General features: G+C 35.2%; 1 protein-coding gene across 1 annotated transcript; it reads left to right on the top strand.

The window, feature by feature from the left end:
- The first annotated feature begins 6,567 nt into the window (after positions 1-6,567).
- LOC107634451 (membrane protein PM19L) lies at positions 6,568-8,679 on the top strand. Its single transcript, XM_016337949.3, has 4 exons — positions 6,568-6,802; positions 7,522-7,741; positions 7,849-7,894; positions 8,398-8,679. The coding sequence occupies exons 1-4, from the start codon at positions 6,673-6,675 to the stop codon at positions 8,485-8,487; spliced, it is 486 nt and encodes a 161-aa protein (XP_016193435.1). The 5' UTR covers positions 6,568-6,672; the 3' UTR covers positions 8,488-8,679.
- Positions 8,680-23,012: the final 14,333 nt, after the last annotated feature.

The following is a 23,012-nucleotide window of genomic DNA, read 5'->3' as shown; positions in this document are numbered from 1 at the left end:
GAGTTCTGATAATAATTGTGAAGCGCTGTCTTTTAATTAATTTATGTGAAACATTCAAATGTCTCCAATACAAAGTATAAACCACTAGAACAAGAACAACACTGGCAACAGATGTTTGGAATACTTATTTCTGTTTGTTAACGTCAGATTTGTATCTATCCCTTTTATTTGTTGAAACATATAACTAATTTTAGTGTTAGTTGAACATTGATAATTTAATTTTAATTTATAAATATGCAGTAATGAACTAATATATAAAATATAAATAATCTGATGTGCTAGATAAAAATTTAATCTTCTTAATGTGTAGGGGTGGTAATGGGTAGGGTTTGGAGTCTATCCTAATTCTATCTATGGGTTGAAATTTTTATATAAACTTAATCTTATCATACCCGTGGGTTGAGAATATCCCAATTCCAACCCTATCCGTTCTTAATCTGCGGATATCCGATCCTACCTACGAATTACAAAAAAGATACAACATTGTTATATAACTTAATGATAATTTAAAATAGAACTGATTTTTATGTAAAAAAAAAGTATTAAATTATTAATTAATAATCTTCTTTTAGTGGCTAAGGATCCTTTACATTTAGTGAGAGGTCTTTAGTTTAATATCCACTTAAAATATATTTTTATATAAGTATATAATATATATATATATATTGGGTATGGGTTGGTCGAGTAGGGTTGAGATTCAACATCCGTATCCTACCCTACCCACTGTAGATCGGGTTAGCAATCCTGTAGATCGAGTTAGCAATCCTATCCAATCGGATAAAGTCGGATTGAGTACCCATGAGTAGAGCCTATGTTGCCACCCCTGTGGCTTGATTTTTGAGTGATACTCATTTTCATAAAGTTTCTTATTCAAGTCTTATGAAAGAAGAAAGGTTTTGTTAGAAGAGCTAATTGTACCATAGTGTTTTTGACAATATAGTTGGCCGCTTAGAATTGACAAAAGGGATTATAATAAACATAACAAGATAATTGGTAGCACTCTAATTCCAAAATTAGCTAGAAATGCTGAAGAAGGATCATGGGATCACGGTATCTTGAGATTGAAGAGTTCACTACATGCAAAGAATATCACTTGCCTAGGAGAACAGACAACAACAGATCTCAATAAGGTACTAATTAATCAAATAAAATGAACAAACCTTAAATATGTTATGCAAGTAAGAATAAGAATCCGGCATATTTACTAAGGTTAGAAGAATCGGATCAGTTATCAAACCGTTTGAATAACTGATTTAATGGTTCAATTAGGATCAAACCGTAATTGAACCGATTTAATTAAATATAGTGTAAACATTTCATGAACAAACAACACTAATGTTTTTATAGGCTTCTGAGCTTATTATAAATGGAAAACAACTATCAATTAAATGCTTAGTAATCAAATACTGCAAAAACTGCATATAAGTACTTGTGTGAATAAAAGATTGTCTTCAAATAAATTATTTTGATTGCATATATGTTCAAATACACACATCAAATCAGTAAACCATTACAAAAATTAGTTTGTTGATAAAAATATCCTTCAAAGATTGAGAATACACCTTAGTCTCTAGAAGATTGGTTCTGCTTGACTTTTTCCCACAAAATGAAGGTCATTTTGCTAGCAAACTAATATTTCGAGGATCAAATGCTAGATAATAAAAAAAATAAGGGTAAATCACTAATTTAGTATCCGAAAAATTATGTCACTTACAGTTTAGCTCCTAAAAACAAATAAATTAAACATACCTAAGATAAATGTCTAACAAAATACTCCAAAATCAAAGAAGCAAATTGGATATTTTAAATTGATTTTTGTCATACTTCATAGTAAAATATTTTAAAACCGGGTCAGATTTTTTTCAAGAGGGATTTGTTTGAGATTCTTGGACGACATTATTTTGTGATTGTTGATCAATTTGTGGTTGTTCCATCTAAATTACATACAATATATAAACTCAAAATGACAACAACTATAGCAAAATTCATAATAACAACAAAATAAAAACCCAGCCATTAAAACAACTATAGCAAAATTCAGAATGACAGCAATTTAGAATCCAGACGATTATATCAATTCATACAATTCATACAACATTCAATATAATTAAATTTAGCAATTCATACAGTTAATTCACCAAAATTCTCTAAAAAGCTATTAGATGGAAAATACCAATTTTCCTCTCTTAGGCTCGTTAGGTCAATATAGCAGAATTCATATAGCAGAATTGAACTTATATAGCGAAATTCAATATAGCAAAATTCAAAAGCCAGAGTCCCGAAATTGAACTTATATCAAATTTATATTCAGTAAAATTCAAAATTGCAGAATAGTTAATCCATATAATTAACAAAATGAAAAAAATTAAAAACAAGAAGAAGAACTCAGAAGAAGAACTCTGCATTTGACTCAAATTCGGACTAAATTTCTAACTGAATAAAAAATTAATTGAAAAAATTAAAAACCTAAGACCATCTCCAGTAGGGAACTCATCCTAGTCCCTATTTATGGCTCACCTGTCATAAAAAGTAATTCCGCATTAGCTTTTGCATTATAAATAGTAAATAGAAACTCAAAACATCTCTCTCTTCTCCATTAGGAGGAACTAACTTTAGTCCCTATTGTGGTCCCACTTATTTAATTAATTAAAATAACTAAAATTAATGTAGTTATTATTTGGTTTACAATAATATTATTAAAATTTATAAATTCAAAAATAATTCACTATTAAAAATATTCAGATTAAAAAAATTAATAATTTCATATATAATAATAGTACAACAACTATTTAATCGCTAGTATTGCAACATCTAATTTTGTAATGTAGTTAGTATTTTAAATTTTATAAATAAAAGGTTTAATTACTCTGCAGGTCCCTATAGTTTCACCAAATTTTCAATTAGATCCCTATACTTTTTTTCTTTTCAATTGGGTCCTATACTTTATTTTTTTTCAATTTAGTCCCTGTTAACGTTAAACGTAAAAAAAAACAAAAACGTTAGTGAATTGTGAAATTACTTGTATACCCTTAGGGACCCAATTGAAAAGAATAAAAGTATAGGGACCTAATTGAAAATCTAATAAAACTATAAATATTCAATGAAAGATATTCGTATAATCCATATTCAATAATTCTACAACATGAAAGATATTCCTATAATCCCTTTTATTTTGTCACTATCATTCTTTTGCTTATTTATATACAAATTTTACCAAAAATACATTCTCTTTTTTTTTGACTTTTCAAATACCTTATCTTAAGAACATACAAAAAGAAAAAAGGAATGGATAAAATGAAACAGAAATAGGAATAATAAGTATATATAAAATTTAGTTTTCATCATTCAAGTATTTATTATGATCATGTAATATTTTACATTTGTGTGGATTCATAGAATGTAGTTTGTGTCTTTATCATATCATGGTATACCATAAAAAATCACAAGGTTATGTAATTTGTGTTATTGAAAATTGAAATCTAATAACAAAAATCATAGAAAACATAGTTTCAGTTAATACAGATAATCTAAAAATCAGTTCTTATATCGCAGCCTCCCACCCTCTGAACCATTCATCTTTGTGAGGTCCATTTATCTCTTCGGGAGTTCTTCGGTTACCACCATATACACCTGGTATCGAACCAATGTCTGGACTAAAAAAGTAGTGAAAATAGTTGACCCTGCTCTTCGAGGATAGTACTCAAAGAAGGATCTGGCACATATATATGGTCAAACTTCATTTCAGTCAATAATTATGATATGCTAATTAATTAGTTAATTAGAATAATATATGGTTTATACAGATAGCCCATAGAAACAATGTAAACCTGGAAGTCCTCAAGGAAAATGTCAGCAATGAAATTAATGCACTTCCTTACTTTAAATAGTTAATGCAATTATGGTTAGAATGAGAAGTGACAATGACAAATTATGGTTTTAAAGTTGAACCAATTTGTTTCCAAAATTTTGAATAAAACACTTTTATAAATAGTGCAGAGAACTCAACTTAAGGGGAAAGAACTCAACTAACTAAATGATTATATGCACACCTTTGAAAGTGAATGGATGACTGGTGTTATTGCTACTTTTACATACACAGCAGCTGTTTGGGACAATAGTGTGATTTACAAACTTAGTAAAAAGAACACCCTTAAGCTATGACATTTTGAGCAGTTGGACATGAAGCTAAAGGGCAAATCCCATATGATAGATGCATCATAGTATACATGATCAGTGGGGCAAAGATAAATGCAAAAAGCATAGCAATTTCAGCAACCACAACTATTCCAGGAATGCACCAACAAGAAAGAATGCATTGAGGGAAAATACATACTATGTACATTGAAAGTTATACACTTACCTATGTAGACAAACATGAGCTTGGCTATATAACTTCTCTGATATTGCAGCCAAGTGAGCCACATAAATTTGGAATGAACTGGCATAGCTCAGAAGATTCAATCTTGAGATACCATAAACTGGAACACATGCATATCTTAAAGTGTTCTGAACACTAACATCATAAGTAGCTGAATGAAAATTGAAAGAAAGAACAAAAATAATTCATATTCATATTCAGAAACCAATTCAGAAACAAAATTCAACATTTAAACAACGTCAAAATAAACTAATCAACAATAAAATTCACATAAACAACATCAAAGAATCCATCATGAGAAAAAAATTGGAAATAATCTAAATTAAATTATCACCTATTGTAAAGGCAGAACCGTGGACGACGAGCAGCACTTCAGGTAGAGAAACCAGCCGCGAGGGACGGAGACGCGGCGCGGCAAGGGAGGCATGGAAGCACGGAGGCACGTAGGAGCGACGCAGTGAGGGACAGAGGTGCGGCGAGCAGAATACGAGCAGTGGAGCACACTAGGCACGAGAGAACGAGCAGAATACAAGGGACGAGGCACGAGAGGGATGTCGAGAGGTGGAGGCGCGGCGAGACAGGACCGTGCGGCAGATCCGAAGAGAGCTCGGTGAAGAGGTTAGGGCTAGGGATGCGTGGGTGGGGGTGAAATGAAAAGGGTCTTTTTGGAATTTTCAAAATATAGAAGTGTGCTGAACGAGGTTTCTTATCTCAGAAAAGAGAATATTCATTTTTTACTAAGAATATTCTGTTATCTTAAACGTTTTTGTCACGGTAGGGACTTAATTGAAAAAATTTAACGTATAGAGATTCAATTGAAAAGAAAAAAAGTATAGGGACCTAATTGAAAATTCGGTGAAACTATAGGGACTTGCAGAGTAATTAAACCTAAATAAAAATAAATAATCTAACAAAAATTATTTTATAATGTGTAAAAATTAAATTTATTTTTCATGTAAATAAATTTAATTAATTATAATTTAATATAAAAATATAAATAATGTTTAATATTAATTTTTTATAATTATTTATATTAATTATAATTTAAATAACTAATATAAATAATTAATATGTTTAATTAATATAAATTATTAATTAAATAAAAATATAATGATTTAATATAATTAATTACTATAATTATTAATAAATTAATTATAATTTAATTATTTAATATAATTATTTAACAAATTGCCATATCTAAAATTACAAAATTATTTAATATAAACATATATGTAATGTAATATTGTAATATATATATATTTTTAAAAATTTGTTTAGTAATTTGCCACATGGCAAAAAATCATTGGCTAGTGAAAGTCCCTCTATAAAGGGATTCTTGACTTCGGTCCTAGTGAAGGGACTCTCTCATTTTTTTACTCCAATGGCCTTTTTCTTCCCATGTATCAAAATAGAGCCTCCCTTTATTACTATAGGAGTTGCTCTAAGAACTGAAGAACCCAATTCATATAGTTAATTTACCGAATAAAAAAAATTAATTGAAAAACAAAAATCCAAGAACTCACCGCGGCAGAGAGCACAGAAAACTAGAGTTCACGGCTGCAGAACTGATGCCCGACGACGACAATGACAGCAGAAGTGCAGAACAACTGCTTGATGACAATGAAACCTTTAAACCGTGCTTTCGACAACGACCAGAGGACCAGACCACGATGACCAGAGGACCTTCGATCCACGACGGTGAAGTTCCTTGGAGGATGACTGGAAGAGGAAATTAGGGTTGAGGGAGGCTACGTGTGAGTGGCTCTTCGGGTGGGTTAGGTCAGCTATGGGAAATGTGTTTTGTTTTTTTTTTTTTTGTTTTTGTTTTCCGAAGCGTCAAAACGACCCCGTTTTTTTGTGAATATCAAAAACCGAAACTTGTAAAAATCCAGTCAGTTCGGCCGGTTCACCGATTAACTATCAATTTGATCGATTTTTTATTAATTTTTTGTAGGACAATTTTGGAAATCAACCAGACCGACCAAGTGACAGTTCTCAATTAACTTGGTTAAACTAGCCGGTCCGATCCGGTTTTTAAAACCTTGATATTTACTCCATCTTGCCTTGAGGCATGAAGCATCATCTTTACAACCCTACAAGGGCCTTTCGTTTTATTCACAAACAGCCTTAGCAAGAAAAGAATCAAACCTTTCATTCGCTAGTCCATATATAAGCTTCCATCACCTGGTACAAAACACATGTAGCTACAACTTTTTAGGCTTCTGAAATTCTACTTAGCCCTTTAATTTTGCAGCTTTTGCCTTATCCGAAACTACATATATAAGAATAGAGAGATGGCAAACGAGCAAACAATGAAGCCGGTAGCCACGCTGCTTTTGGGGCTGAACTTCTGCATGTACGTCATAGTTTTGGGTATTGGTGGATGGGCCATGAACAGAGCTATAGATCATGGTTTTGTCATAGGTAAAGTGATTTCTATTTTTAAATAGTCAAGATAATCTCTAAAATATTGCGCATGCATATTTCAAGAGATCAAAGGTTTAAATTGATCACTGAACAATTTATGGCATTGGGTATAAATTGTTTCGTGACATATCGTGATCTAACTGACGAAAAAATCTATTTGATTTACTGTTGTATCTTTTATAATCAATTTGATGTGTCTGAAATTTTGAAAACCAAATTAAAACACATAAATTTTCAAAGACTATTTTAATTACTAACTATTTACTTTTAGGTTCTTATTTCAACTCAAAATTATATTATAGCATATTTGTCTATTGATAGATTTATTGGAAAATAATTTCACTTTTGTCAAGTAAATCAATGAACATTATGTAACATATAAGTATGTTCAAATGACATATGTATTACTACCATATTGACAAACTATAATAGAGAAGTGCATGTTAATTTATTGTACAAAATAAAACTTTAATATACGAAATTTCTTAAAAGATATTCTATATGAACTGAAAATGAGTCCAAAAACTATTTTTAAATTAGTAGATAAAATAAAGAGTTCATAAAAAATTGTTTAGAAAAAAAAGTGACTTCATCTCCTTTAAAACGTGCCCCAATTTTAAGTAAGAATATCACTGTAATTCCTTGTGTGGCTGTGATGTTTCTAATTGGAGCATAATTTAACATGATTATGTGTGTGAAATCATGATGAATGGCAGGTGCAGGACTTGAACTTCCAGCACATTTTTCACCAATACAGTTCCCAATGGGAAATGCAGCCACTGGGTTCTTTGTGACATTTGCTTTGATAGCTGGAGTTGTTGGCGTTGGATCAGTCATCTCAGGAATCAATCACATCCGATCATGGACTTCAGAGAGCTTGCCATCTGCGGCTTCCGTTGCCACCATTGCATGGACCCTCACACTTCTTGCCATGGGGTAATCTCTTAACTTCCTCATAAGAATAGAATTGAATAATAGATAAATTTGTTTATGTTGTTGCATGATATATAGTTGCTGAGTTTTATGGTATATGGTGTATGCAGCTTTGCTTGCAAAGAGATTGAGCTAAACATCAGAAATGCCCGCCTGGTAAAAAAGAAAAATTTTGAAATTATAGGATATACGTTTGGTGTATTCTTTTTATTTTTAATTTTAATGTTTTATGTTTCCAATTTTGAAAAAAATATAAAAATAGAAAATATAATTTCATTAAATTTTATTTCTTTATAATTTTTTTAAAATAAAAAATATTGAAAATGAAAATGAAAATTAAACATGTCTTTCATTTTCTAAAGATGAATTATCTATTTAAAAAATTTAGATAATATAATCTTTTTATTTTTCTTTTCATTTATACATTTGTTTAGTATAACACGTGACAGATAAAAATAATATCGTTAAACAATAGATAAAATAAAATTATTTAAACTAATTTTATAAATATATTTTATTTTCTCATTACTTTAATACCTTTAAATTATTTTAAATTCATTTAAACATTTAAAATTAGGCAATGATTTAATAAAACAAAATGGAAGTATTTACTGCCACGTTCTTGAAGCATAAGAGCTTTGGTATGTCCAATTTTGCAGAAAACAATGGAGGCTTTTCTAATTATCCTTTCAGCTACACAGCTTTTCTACATTGCTGCTATTCATGGTGCTGCTTCATTGAGGAGATAAACTTGATAGCTTATTGTGTGTTGGTTGGCGTGCTTTCTCCATATTGTTTTTCCATCCAATTTTTTTTTTGTCTGTCTAATAAGTCTTCCTATTTAATTTGTGATGTAATTTACATGATTGGATTTGGATTTGAATTTGTGTATATTGAGAATAAGTTGTGTACAAAGACTAAGAATAAAATTATTTGAACCATTTTTCCTTTGTTGCAAATTTTCACTCTATTTTTAACCCCAACAAACATGGCATAGATTGAAAAGAGTTATCCTTTGGTTTAAGTGTTACTAGCTTGTTTAATTTTTTGGGCAGTTGCAAATATTTCCACTTGGCTAAATGGTCAAATAAAATATTTTATACTAACTAATGTAACTAGTACATGATAGAACGAAAAATAAAAGTTCCGAAGGGTGTTAAATATGATTGGGGTCGTCATTTCGTACGCAATGATAAAATTTGTCACGTCTATTCTACTAAATTAGGATGCTAGTTATTTCATCAATAAAACTTTTTAGATTTTTGATAAAAATAAATAAATGTTATATAAAAGAAAATATGTACCCTGTTAAGGTTTGTGATAGATGTGCGCTACGAGGATTTTCTTGTCAGTAGTAAATTACGTGTGATTGAGGGAGTGAGTAGTGCAAAATAAATAGATTCTGACCTACCACTAATGGCTCTTTCACTAAATCATAGAGAAAAAACAGATCGGTTAAAGGGAGAAGAGAAGAAAGTGGTGTTCTTGGAGGATGGAGATGTGAAGGAATGGATAAAAGATGGATCCAAAAAGTCTCATAGGGAGGATTATAACGGATAGAAAATTTGGAATTGACACAATTGAAGCAGTCTTTTTTGTGATATGAAATTATCCGAACGGATTCAAAATTAAAGCCCATGGTGATAATATATATTTGTTTATTTTCGAAAGAGAAGCTGATTTACTAAGGGTGGAAGGAGGATCACCATGGCTGTTTAAACAATTCGTGATCCATGTCAAACGGTGGAGTCCAGGTGTGGCAATAGAGGATAGGGATTGTTTTTAATTGTAATAATCTTTTGATCAAATTTTGATAGTGTTAAATTTTGGTTTAGAATTATCTACAACAAAATTTAATTTTCTAATTCTAAAATTTTTTAAACCGATATCTAACACTCATTCAATTTTTGGCGTCATTGTTAAATAATGCAATGTATATGTACTTATTATTAGATATTGTACATATATAAATAGTGTGAATAACTTGCTTTGTGATTGTTTTTTAGTGTTTGGTAATACTTAGGATCTTGCTTTCTTCTTCTTATTATCCTAACAAAGTGTAAATAGTGAAATATGCTTGTTTTTCAATTTTTGTTAGTTTTTTTTTCCTTTTCTTATTAATACTTATCCTTGTGGTTTTGAGTTGTGTGGTTGTGAAAATTAAATGATGGCGTACTGGTGCAGACCGGATCGTCGGTTAGGAATTTTCTCAAAAATTGGAATTGGCGTTATAAGTATAGTCCCAACAGACAAGGTGACCCACGACCAAAGTTTAGAATAGAGATGTCACAGTTCAAACCAAATTAATTGGGAGTAGAATCTCGGATCGTCTTCCCAAGAAACTAGTGACCACAAGTGTACAAATTTGGTTGTGAAATTGGGGGTTTTCAATAATGAAGCAAACAATTAAAGGAATAAAAGAACAACCAAAATTGTAACTAATGAACTAATAAACAAATTAAAGAACTATCTATGTAATATGGACAAGTAAAGCTTTAAAATGATTGACGTGTGGTTCAAAGCATAGGTGGAGCCTTGGCTTGGGGTGAGTTAGGGAATCCCTTCCTTGTCATAACCACAACTATGATAATTATAATGGGTTAATCTCATCTAGTCAACCCTTAACTTCGAAGAGTAAGTCAAGTGAGCATAGTTATTTTTAATCCATAAATCCTATCTAACTTACTAATTACCTTAGTAAAAAGCTAGCGTTAGTGGAAACAAGAACAATTAACAATCCAAGAATTATCACTAAATGTCGGACATTATGACTCTAGTATCCCATATACTCATTTTTCCCAAGACAAGTAGTGGAAATTTACCTCCTAATCGAAATTGATAATTCCACAAATACTTGGTGGACATAATCATAAAACATGGCAAAATTGAAAAAATACTTGAAACTATGGTCAGTTAATGAACAAAAATTAATAATGGTAACTCAAACAAACATATAATAACCAACAATCATCAAAGTCATCAACTAGAAATCAAAATTACAAATGATATGTATATATTAACAAAGTGTCTTTAACTATAAGAAAGTGTAGCACAAGTGTAGAAATTAAAGATAAAATAAAAAAATACTTACAATGGAAGCAAGCTAGAATCTAAGATCAAAATGGAAGTTGCACTTGTAATATAAACCCTAATAAAACTCTAAGAAAGTTGAGAGAAAAACTCGAGAAAAACTAAAACTAAAAGCTTCCTAAACTATCTAATACTACTCCTAATGGTATGGTATGGTTTCCTCAAGTTTGCCCCTTCCATATGAGCTCTAGGCCATCAGATTTGGGCCTCCAAAGCCTTCAATTCGCAAGCCACGTGACTTTTTAATGAAGTCACGCGCTGGTTGTAACACCCCAATTACCCTAAACCTTACCTCTAGCCGTAAGGCAAGGATTAATCAGAGGTTACGACAACCCTAAGACTTATACATATTTATATATAGAAGGAAATAATATAATCTAGAAGCCTGATGAAGAAGTAAGCTCAAAACAGAATTTCAGAAGCGCGAATCGTTCACAGGAAACTAACGCACAAGATACAAGATATAGGTGCAAGAGAATAGAACAAATGTATAGATATAGTAATATAAACATAGGGAACTAGTCGTAGCTTGTGGAGTTTAAGCCGACTAGTTACAAATATAAAAATACAGAGTTTTAGAATTAAAACAGCTTATACAACCTATCTCTCAACATAGCCTTAGGCCATAAAGATAAAATACAAAAAGATGTGAGAGTAACTATAACAAGTAAAATAAATTAAACCAAGGAGGAACCATACTTCGCTCTGTCACTATATCCGCAATCTCACCGAAGTAGATTACGACCTGCATCTGAAAAACAACAACAAAGTATGGAATGAGAACCCGAGGTTCTCAGTATGGTAACAGTGCCCAATGATGTAAGATGTAAGGCTCCGGGACGCCGAAGGAAATCCTAGAACTTCACATCACATACTGATATTCAAGCTTAGAACAAAATAAATAAAAGAACTTAAACCATAAACCAGGGTTATCTAAACTTAGGGGGAGTCTAACTAACACTAATCACACCGCTGTATCCCACAACTTTCGTCAACCTTACCTCCGTGCGATCCCATCGCCACCTCCTACCTAACCACCTCAGCACCAGACAATCACAATTTATGCAGACAAGTAAAACACAGATAATTTTCATATACAGCAAGTAAGTCAAGAAGCAAATAGGCATGTTATACAATTAGGAAAACTCAAGTAATCAAAGCAAGCAAGCACATAAGAGATGCATATGATGAATGTCTATCCTATTGGCTCATGATATCACTTGTTGGTCCATAAATGCCAACCCGACACATCCTTTCAAATGTAGCTTTTCTGCCATGCCCACGGATATAGTGCCGGGTACACTCTATTCACCCACGGATATAGTGCCGGGCACACTTGCATGCGTAACCCCAAGGGTATAGTGCCTGGCACACTCTTGCAGCAGAAAAGATTATCAATCATAATTCAATCCTAGGGACATAATACCCTGCACACTATCATACTTAACCCAAGGATATAGTGCCTGGCACACTCTCATTATTCAACAAGATCATCATTCCTCTTTGAGTCTTCAACTCATCATAACCATCATCAATTCATCACTTCCATTCCGAGCTCATTAGCTCATCAATTTCCCAATTCATTGTCAACATTCACCATATGCACCACTATTCCTTCCCTCTCAACTAACTCATCCGTAATACACCAGAAACCTAAACCTCCGTTTGCTAACTTTTCAAAGGAATATCCAACTTCAACTCCTAGGACCTTTCCCATATTTCAATGCTCTAAAATGAGTTCAAGAGTCTTAAAATGGTGTTATAGAAGCTCACAACCTTGTCGGGAAGGTGAAATAGTTGAAAACAAAGTTTAAAATTATGAAACAGGATGTGTGCGTGCGCACAGGGGTGTGCGTGCGCACACCCAGGAAGATTTTGAAAGTGTGCGTCCGCACAGTAGTGTGCGTACGCACAGGTACTAAAATTTTATAAAGTCTGTTCACTCGCACAAGCTGTGCGAGCGCCCCTAACAGACATCCCTTCCCGACTTGTGCGTGCGCACAGGGCTGTGCGTTCGCACAAGTCATAATTCTTCATTGCGCACAACCTATGTTAGCGCTGCTACCAGAGCCCTTTCCCCTGCCTGTGTGTACACACAGGTCTGTGCGTACGCACAGAATAACATTTTTGCAGGGTTGTGTGGGAGCACAAGGCTGTGCGTGCGCACATATCAAAAATCCTGAAATTCTGCAACTTTGCAGAATTTCAGATTTTCAAAACCAACTTTGAATGATCATATCTTCCTCTACAAAATTCCATATTTTACAAACTTTATATTGAATTAAAGGGTTTTTAATGACCTTTAATTTCAAGCAATTTTCAACCAATTTTGAAAATCGAGGCAAAAGTTATGATCAGACAAAGTTCACCAAAAATCAACTTTTACCAAAAGCCTTAAAGACTCGAAATTCACCAACTCTCTCAATTAAAAACCAAACCAATCACAACCCAACAATACCAAACAACCTAAAGTCCATACCCTTCCTTTTCCAACTCAACCATCCACAATATCCCAATTACACTACTCAATACCATCAAATTCCTTAATCATCAACATCTAACATTATCATAAATAATCTTTAACCAACAAACAAGCATCAACAACCACTTCAAATCCTCATCACTTAACCTCAACATTATCAATCATACACACATTCATATTACCGCAGTCAACATACTCACTCACCAGTATCATAATTAACACCAACATCAATATTCATCATCAATTATCAACATACATCCTTACACATCATAATCATCAATATCCTTTATTTCAAACCACCACAACATTTTACATTAACTCATTACCTAAAATTCTCATAATCCTCAATATTAACCAATATAATTAACCACCATGAATACTCATCAGTACCAATAATCTCCAACAATCATCTTCAACCACACTAATCTAATACAACCAACAATTAGCATCAATTCATATATAATCATTTATACACCAACAACATTCAATCCTATCTTAGGGTCAACTAGCCTAACTGTCCATGAACATTACATATTACATAAAGGAAATCGAAACCATACCTTGGCCGATTTCCAAACGCACCAATCACCAAAATGAAACCACCAAGCTTGATCCAAAGCCTCAACCAACACCAACAAACACCAAAGCTCACTAACAACACATATATCGTCAAAATCAAAATCTAAGATACACAAAACAACTAAACACAAGGGTTTAGTGAAACCTTACCTTACCCAACGTGATTTGGGGTAAAATTCAATATTTACCCGCCACTAGAGATCACCTAAATAAGCAAAACTACAAAACTTGCTCAAAACCCCCAACCAAAAATGCACAGAAACTTAGGACACGAAACTGGAGAGTGAGATGAGAGCCCTTACCAGATTTCTTTAGAGAGAAAGGAAGATCTCGTCGAGGGCTTCGCGTGGCTGCAAACGGCTCGTCAATCGGAGGTCCGTAGCTCAAGTTACAAGCAAAAGAAGGTGAGGGTGAATAGTGATTTCTCTTTTCCCTCTCCTCTCATGGCAGCTGCGCCCCTCTCTCTCTCTCTTAGGGCTGTAAAAATGAGCTCAAAGCTCATTAAATGAGCTTATATATGTTGGACATTGGGCCTGGTTTGGATTCGGTCCAACCCGTTAGCGTTTTTGGTCCGTTTGACCTACTTTAGGCCAAAACCTTTAAGATTAGTGTCCGGTTTTTTATTCAAAATTATTTTTATCTTCTCAAAACAAAAAATCAATTTTCTAAATATTATTTTCCAAAATACGTGGTACTGGACAGTCTAGAGCCAGCACTGCCAGCTTAAGCACCAGTACGCATTTTTACAAAAATCTTTTCGAAAAGGTACATTTTCCAACTCAGAAAAATTCAGTGAAATCAAATTTCACATTTTTATTTTCAAATTAAAACTTCTAAATTTTGAATCTATTTCGGGTACTAAAATTATTTTATTAGAACGGTTTTACATGAAAACGCGGGTTCTTATATCCTCCCCTCCTTAAAAAGATTTTCGCCCTCAAAAATCCGAATCACGCGATGGGATATATATATACATATATTCCCCACGAAGCATCCTGCTTTCAACGTTGCTAATCCAACAAGTTGCCAAGGCACCTCGTTCGTCATCATCCTACCGTGTTGACGTTCTCTCTTGCCAACTCCTCCATAGAATAGTTGACTTGGATAGGCAGAAAATGAGCGAATTTGGTTAGGCAAACCACGATCACCCAAACCGCATCATAGCCCACTTCCACTGAGGAATCTCAAGAGGTTGTATCATTCCTGACGGCTTCTGATGTTCTATCTTCGCCTTCTGACACGTCAAACACTTGGAGGCCACTGTAGCTACATCACCTTTCATCCCAGGCCAGCAGAACATCTTCTTTAAGTTACAATACATCTTCGTGCTTCCAGGATGACTAGAAAATCTACTGTAGTAAGCCCCCGACAACAAGTCTTGTCTCAAACTTCCGACATCCTGTTTGCAAACTCTCCCCTTATCTCTCCACAATCTTTTACCCTCCTTAGTGAATTCTTCATGCCTCTTATCACCAACTGGTTGCAACAATTTTTTGAAGCTTCTGCTCATCTTGCTGAGCCCTTTGAATCTCCGTTTTAAACGTGCTTGAAGTCTGCAACTGGCTCAAACAAGCTCTTCCGGCCACCTCAGCAATGTCTAGCTTAAGATCCACAACTTATCCACTAACTCTTCTTCTTTGATTCTCACCCAAGCAATTGTTAAAGACTTCGTTCAGACCCAATGCACCTGCGACCACCTCTGCCTTTCCAGGGTGATAACTCAGTTCAAAATCATAATCATATAGTAACTCCATCCGTCTCCTCCAACGCATTGTAAGCTCTTTCTGATCAAGGACATACTTGAGACTCTTATGATCAGAAAAGACGCTAAACCTCACTGCGCACAGGTGGCGCCTCCAAATCTCCGGTGCAAACACAATCGCCGCTAATTCCAGATCATGAGTTGAATAGTTCACCTCATGCAGTCCCAGCTGACGCGGTTCGTTAGCTCCCACACTTCGATGTTGTATCAACACGTAATTTAAACCCTTCAGAGAAGCGTCATAGTATACTTCGAACGGTTCATGCGGTTCCAACAAGATTAAAACATGTGCTGCGGTTAACTTCTGCTTCAAAGCCTGAAAACTCTCTGCACACTCTGACATCCAAACAAAAGCGCTTCCTTTCTTGTCAACCTAGCCATCGGTAATGCAATCCGGGAAAATCCTTCAATGAGTCTCCGGTACTATCCAGCTAAACCCAAGAAGTCTCTGACTTTCGTCACCGTTGTCGATCTTTCCCATCCCATCACCGTTTCTACCTTATAAGGATCTACGGCTATTTCTCCCTTGCTCACCACATGACCTAAGAGCTTCACTTCTTCCTTCCAGAACTCACACTTCGACAACTTGGCGTACAACTTCCGATGCGTCACTCTGATTATCGTCACTAGAAATCCGAAAGTCCTTTCTTTTAAACCAAAATACTGAATTTGTAATACTTTTCAAAACCTTTAAAACAAGTTTATTCTAAATGAGTTCATTGTTAAAGCTCTTTTAAAGGAGTCAAAATCGTTTATTAGTAAGTCTAACAGTTGAAATAACAATTTTCTTAAATAAAAACTTTTCAGTTTGAATTCCTTTCGATAAGATAATTTGGAAACCAAATTCACAAATGAGCATAATCGGAGAACTCACTTTTCTTTTTAAACAATATCTTCCAAACCTAGAATTTTCGACGTAGTTTCAAAACCAAAGACTACTTTTGTAAATTTCACAAAGCTATGAAAACAAGTTCAATCTAAACCAGTTCATTATGAAAGCTTTTTCAAAAGGCTCAAAAATTTTTATTCTTAAATCAAACATTTCAATTTGAATCCCTTTTTGATAAGATAAATTTGCAGACCAAGATCACAAGTTATTAAAATCACACAACCCACCTTCCTTTTTAAATCGTATCATTTGATCAAAAGTCCAAATCCTAGTTTCAAAACCAAATCAGTTAAGCCAAAGCTCCAAACCATATTTGAAAATCACTCTAAATCTTAAAACAGCAAAATCATAGTTAAAAATCGCAAGGACGTTAGTTGGTATTTCCGTTGCCACTAGTGCTGAGCCGCACCCATCGCCCCACACAGGGAACCGTCAAGACTTCTAGTCATACCTGGTAACCATTCCAGCACACCAATCTCGGATCGTTCGTCACCACAAGTCCGAAATCCTCGGCTACCGTCGCTAGAATCCTTCTTTCTCCATGGTCTACTTGATAAACCCCGTTTTGACGGTTTATCCTGTATTGATTTTAAGAGATTTTATCACCTTTTACCCACATTTATTCAATGAAATAGCATTGTTTTGTGATTGTCTCCTTATTTGTGCTTAGATGTGAAAACATGCTTTTAGACCCTTAATTTGATGGTTTTAATCTCCCTTTGATTCCACTAGATGTCTTGATATGTTTGTTAGTGATCTCAGATTGAAAAGGCTAGGAATGGATCAAAGGAGTGAAGAGGAAAGCATGCAAAGTGGAGAAATCATGAAAAGTCAAAGAAGTTGAACTCGCCCATGGACGCGCGCGCGCACCTGGCGCTTGCGCGCACCTGCGAATCACCCTATGGACGCGTACGCGTGCTGTGTGCGTACGCGTCGGTGCTGGTTTATGAATTTTTAATGAAAACGTGACCAACGAATTCTCAAGGGTTGTGGGGCCCAATCCCGACCAACTTTGGCACCAAAGATGCTATTTAAAGCCAAAGATTGAAGAGCAATGGGGATTGCAATCATACACACTCATTAGGATTAGTTTAGAGTTAGTTTCTAGAGAGAGAAGCTCTCTCTTTTCTCTAGAATTAGGATTAGGATTAGGTTTAGTTCTTAGATCTAGGTTTTAATCTTTGCTTTCTTCCACTTCTATCTCTCAATTCTCTGTTGCTACATTCATCTTCTTCTATTCTTTTGTTATAATTTCCTTTATGTTGTTCTTATATTTTGTTGTAGATCTAGTATTGTTCCTTCTACATTCTTTCAATTCAATAAGAGGTAATTCATAATAATTGTTTTTCTTTGCTTTTCTATTGTTGATCTCTTGCCTTTGTAGTTGTATATTCCTTTAATTGTTGCAATTAATAATGTTTACTTCCATTGCACTCTATGTGTTTGTTGAAATGCCTCTTCTAGATATAGTGTAGATTTTGTTCCTCTTGGCCTAGGTAGAGTAATTAGTGACACTTGAGTTATCTAATCCCTTTGTTGATTGATAATTGGAGAGATTGCTAATTGATTTGGAGTGCACTAAAGCTAGTCTTTCCTTGGGAGTTGGCTAGGACTTGTGGCTCAAGTCAATTCATCCACTTGACTTTCCTTTAATTAGTAAGGGTTAACTAAGTGGTAGCAATGAACAATTCTTATCACAATTGAGAAGGATAACTAGGATAGGACTTCTAATTTTCATAACAAACCAAGAGCCTTTTATAGTTGTTAGTTTATTTTCATTGCCATTTACTTTTCATGCTTCTTATCCGAAACCCCAAAATAACTCATAACCAATAACAAGACACTTTATTGTAATTCCTAGGGAGAACGACCCGAGGTTTGAATACTTCGGTTATTAATTTTAGGGATTTGTTTTAGTGACAAACAACTTTTTGTATGAAAGAATTAGTGCTTGGTTTAGAAACTATACTTTACAACGAGATTTTATTAGTGAATTTCTAAACCGTCAAAAATCCGTTCATCAAAATGGCGCCGTTGCCGGGAATTTGCAATGGTGTTATGTTATTGGTTATTGTATATATGTGAATAGTGTGAATATGTTTGCTTTTGGTAGCTCTTGATAGTTTTAGGATTTAATTTTCTTGCTTCTTATTTGATTTTGTTTTCATTTTTTTCTTGCTATCATGAATTCTCACCTTGGCTATGAGTTTGGTTATCAACATGTTGTAGGAAATGAGGACTATAATGAAGATGTGTGTCAAGAATGGGATGACCAAATGTGGGAGGAGCCATATGCTTATGATCAATCCTCATGGCAACAACCCCCACCAATGCACTATGAAGAAGAGCCATTCTATGATGCATATCAATCCAATGGCTATGGTGAATCACCTTGTGACTTTCAAGAACCACCACCATATGCCTATGAAGCATGTCCTCAACATAACTCTCAACCATACTCACAAGCCCCTTCTTACCAACCACCTTCATATGACCCTAATCTATATCCATCCTACCAACAACCATATGAGCCATATGAACCACATATAGAGCCACCACAATTCCAACATCAATATTTTCGTGAGCCACCTCCTCCACATTATTACCAAGATGAACCACCTCCAATATATGAAAATTTTCAACCACAAGAGGAATTCTACCTTCCACCACAACCTCACATGGAAGAATATTCATGTCCATCGATCCAAGACCCATATGATCCCTATCATGATATCCAAGCGGAACAAGAGTCAAGGGATCGTCTCAAGGAAGCATTGGATCAATTTCAAGCAACCATGGAGTGTGCTGTGCAACAAGTATAAAGAGTGGAAAACATAGAACCACCACAACTCTACCAAGAAGAACCACCTTCCTACTATGAACCCTCCCCCCAATTTAATGAACCATTCCACCCACCCCAATCTCTAATGGATGAAACCTTTGGTGTTCTTGTTCAAGGGCAAGAAGAGATGAAAAGGGATGTGCAAAATTTCATGGCCACCTTGGATGCGGTAACAAATCAATTAGCCTCCTAATGCTTGAACACTCAAGGAACTCCCATGGCTACATGTGGAGAATCAAATGAAGAACATAGCATGAAGGAGAGATTGGAAACTCCGGTGGGAAATGACGGAAGTTGCTTTGTATTGGAACAATTGGAGGAAGCTTTAATTGTTGAAGACAAGGAAGAAGTGGTAGAAGACTTAGGAGATGCGGAGCTTCCATGGGAACATAGAGTTGAAGAAAATCCCTCCAAGATGATTGAAATTGATGCTAGGGAGGAAAGTGCACACCTACCAAGCCATATTCTATATGAAGACTTGGATGGGATAGAGCAAGAATTGAGTTCCCATGGCAATGAAGAGCAAGCATCAAGTCCTAGTGGTGGAGAATCTTTTGAACTTGAAGAAACTTCTCCCGGTGCGTTTGAAAATGTTGCGGAGGTAAACTTCTTTCACCCTCCCAATTATAGTTTGATTAAGGGAAAAGGCTTAGATAGTATTAATGAACAAAGGATTGAATTAGAGAGATCTTGTGAAGAGGTGGAAGTCCTTAGAAATAGAAGGATGGGAGTGGAATACGCTCTGTCAAGATCGTTGGAAGCATCTTTGCCTAGGTTGTCATCTACCCCTTCACTTGAGTGGGTAAAATTCATTTCTATTAGCTTTATTGTCCCACTTGAGTATGGCTTGCTTGAAACGGATGGTCAACTTAGGATGCTTTGTGGGATGAAGCGTAAGCGAAAGATGTTTCGTGGTTGGCGTTGCAAATCAAAGCTCATTTTGGTTGATACTTCAAGAGTTGAATACAAAGGTGGGAATAGTGCTCAAATAGATGGGTCTAGGAGGATTGTTGGGCATTTCATAGAGAATTCATCTTGTTCACCACCCGGATGGATTAATAATGATGATCAACTTCAAGACGGGTGTGAAAACAAAGTGTGGGATCCCGGATTACAAGAAGAGGATCAACTTTGGGAGCCCCAAGCTTGTGAAGAACTCCATCAAGACTTGGCTCAATCCATGAAGAATCTTGGGGCACAATGGAGAACCAAGCATTGGTGGGAGTTCCAAGATGAATACAAGCACAAGCCACCTTGATGAGGAGCTCCCCATAAGTCCAACTTAAGGACAATAAACAAAAGTGCTAGGTGGGAGACAACCCACCATGGTAAAATCCTTTCATTTTCTCTTTTGTACATATTGATAGAATTAGTTTAATTTCATGTTTTGTTTAGATAGTTGAGTTTAATTGGTAGTTTAGTATGTTAAATAAGGTTTTATGGTATTTTGGTAGCTGTTTGGAGGTTTGGAATGCTTGTATTGGTGCAAAAACATAGCAAAAAGCTTTTTGAAAAACAGAGCACCATCCACGCGCACGCATACATGGCGCGTACGCGCACTTCAAGCATTTTCGACCATTTACGCGTCCGCGTACATGGCGCGCGCGCGTAGATGCAGAAGTTTCACTCCCAGCTACCAAACCCGAGAGTTAGGCCTTCACTGTGCGAATGTTGAGCCCCCGGCCCAACACCATCCGCGCGTCCGCGCACCTGGCGCGTACGCACCCATCATGCTGAATTCGCAACACACGCGCAAGCGCACATGCCGCGCGCGTCGATTAGGCCACTTGCACTTCTGGTACTTTTACCAGAGAGTTGTGCCAACTCCGGGCCAACAGTAGGCGGCCGGCCTTGCTAGCCATTCACGCAGATGCGCAAGGTACGCGTCCGCGCCCATTCCCACAACCCCATCTACGCGTGAGCGCAGAGTACGCGTCCGCGCCTCCCTTTCTATTTCCACCACCCGCGCGCCCGTGCCATGCTTGCGTGCGCGTGGATGCCCTTTCTTCCATCCATTTCTTTTCTTCTCCTCTTTCCATTTCTTCCCTTCTCCTCTTTCCATTTCTTCCCTTCTTCTTTCTTCTTCCCTCCTCCTACCCCTCATCCAACACTTCCAAACACCATCAATAACCAATTATTTTAGTTACCTAGTTAGTTAGTTAGTTAGTTAGTTAGTCGATTAGTTAGTTTTAGTTTAGTTTTCATTTTATTTTCTATCTTTTTCATTGTAAGTGTTGGATTGTTATTCTTGTTTACCATTAATTACTGCTGGGTATTAAAAAGGGGATGTTATCTTAACATCATTATGTATATAAACTTTGTTGGATCCTATGATTGAGGTTATATTTTGTTACTTGGTTTTGAGTTTTTCATGCTTACCTTTTGAAAAATACCAAGTGATGAGAATTGTCTTCGAGCTTATAACTCTTTTGAATTGCATGATTTGGCCACCATGTGATTTGAACCGTATTCTTTGATTGGGCAATCTCTTGATGGATGATGTTGAGCATTTACCTTAATGCATTGTATTTCATGATTATATCCATCCATATGTTTGACTTGAATGCTTTCATACTTCTCTAATGCTTGTCTTACCTTACAAGCTTACTTAAAGCATCTCAAGCACACTAGGATAAGTGACGTGCATGCTTCTTTTGTGACATAGCTCTTTATACTAATGTGTATTCTAAACCGCGCAATTTAGAATTCACACACCTAATATTTCTTAATGTCACACTAATTCACTCACCTCATTCTAGTGATTTACCTCATTCCAACAATGTATGCTCCCTTGCTTTTATATCTTCTGATCTTATGGTGTTATATTTTTGTTTTTCATAACGAATGCACCACAAGCAACCATGGAAGCAGAAGAAAGAACACATAGCAATCCGGAGAGTCGCCGTACCCCCTTGCTCATCTTTGAGTGCACCGAGGACGGTGCAAACTTTTAAGTGTGGGGAGGTCATCCGACCGATCGGCGATCTTGGGTGACAAATTTCTAATTCCAATACTTTTGCATTTCATTCTAGGATTTTAGGATTTTTACTTTCATTTTCTTATTTTTGCATATGTATACACAATAAGCTTAGTCAAAATAATGAAATTTTTCAAATAATGAAATTTTTCAAGATTTTTATCTATAGGGCATCTCAATTGATTTGAGTGAAAACTTTTCATAGAACTTGCTTGAATTATATATATTATGGATCATGTTTTGAGCTAAGAACACAAGCTTGTGAGACTTGAGCCTAATAGCGTGGTTACATCTTATAACCACTTAGTTTTCCTTCTTGTGTGCATTATTCTCTTTCTATGATTGTAATCTTTGATCTGTTTGATTCTTTATGTCCATTATTTTGTGTATTCATGCATTTATATGATTGAGGCCATCATTTCATTTAGCTCACTTACCCAAATAGCCTTACCTTTTATCTTCCTTTGTTAGCCAAATTTGAGCCTACGCTTAACCCACTTATTCTTTAATTTAGCACATTACTAGCCTTAAAGCGAAAAACAATAAATGTCCTTAATTTGGATCTTTGATTAGCTTAGGCTAGTGTGTGTGAGTATCATTCAACTGTGGGAACCTTGGGACATTGGGTGAATAAAAGGGTAGTTTTGTAATGT

This window comes from Arachis ipaensis, chromosome B3 (genome assembly GCF_059453495.1).
Source record: "Arachis ipaensis isolate K30076 ecotype BB chromosome B3, ASM5945349v1, whole genome shotgun sequence".
Classification (NCBI taxonomy): Eukaryota; Viridiplantae; Streptophyta; class Magnoliopsida; order Fabales; family Fabaceae; genus Arachis; species Arachis ipaensis.
This window is presented reverse-complemented; position numbering and strand designations above follow the sequence as displayed.

Bases quoted from the DNA above. Each gene is read 5' to 3' on its own strand.
- LOC107634451 (XM_016337949.3), top strand. From the start codon at position 6,673: ATGGCAAACGAGCAAACAATGAAGCCGGTAGCCACGCTGCTTTTGGGG. The intron at 7,742-7,848 runs GTAATCTCTTAA...TGGTGTATGCAG, and splicing joins CTCACACTTCTTGCCATGGG to CTTTGCTTGCAAAGAGATTG. The intron at 7,895-8,397 runs GTAAAAAAGAAA...CCAATTTTGCAG, and splicing joins ACATCAGAAATGCCCGCCTG to AAAACAATGGAGGCTTTTCT.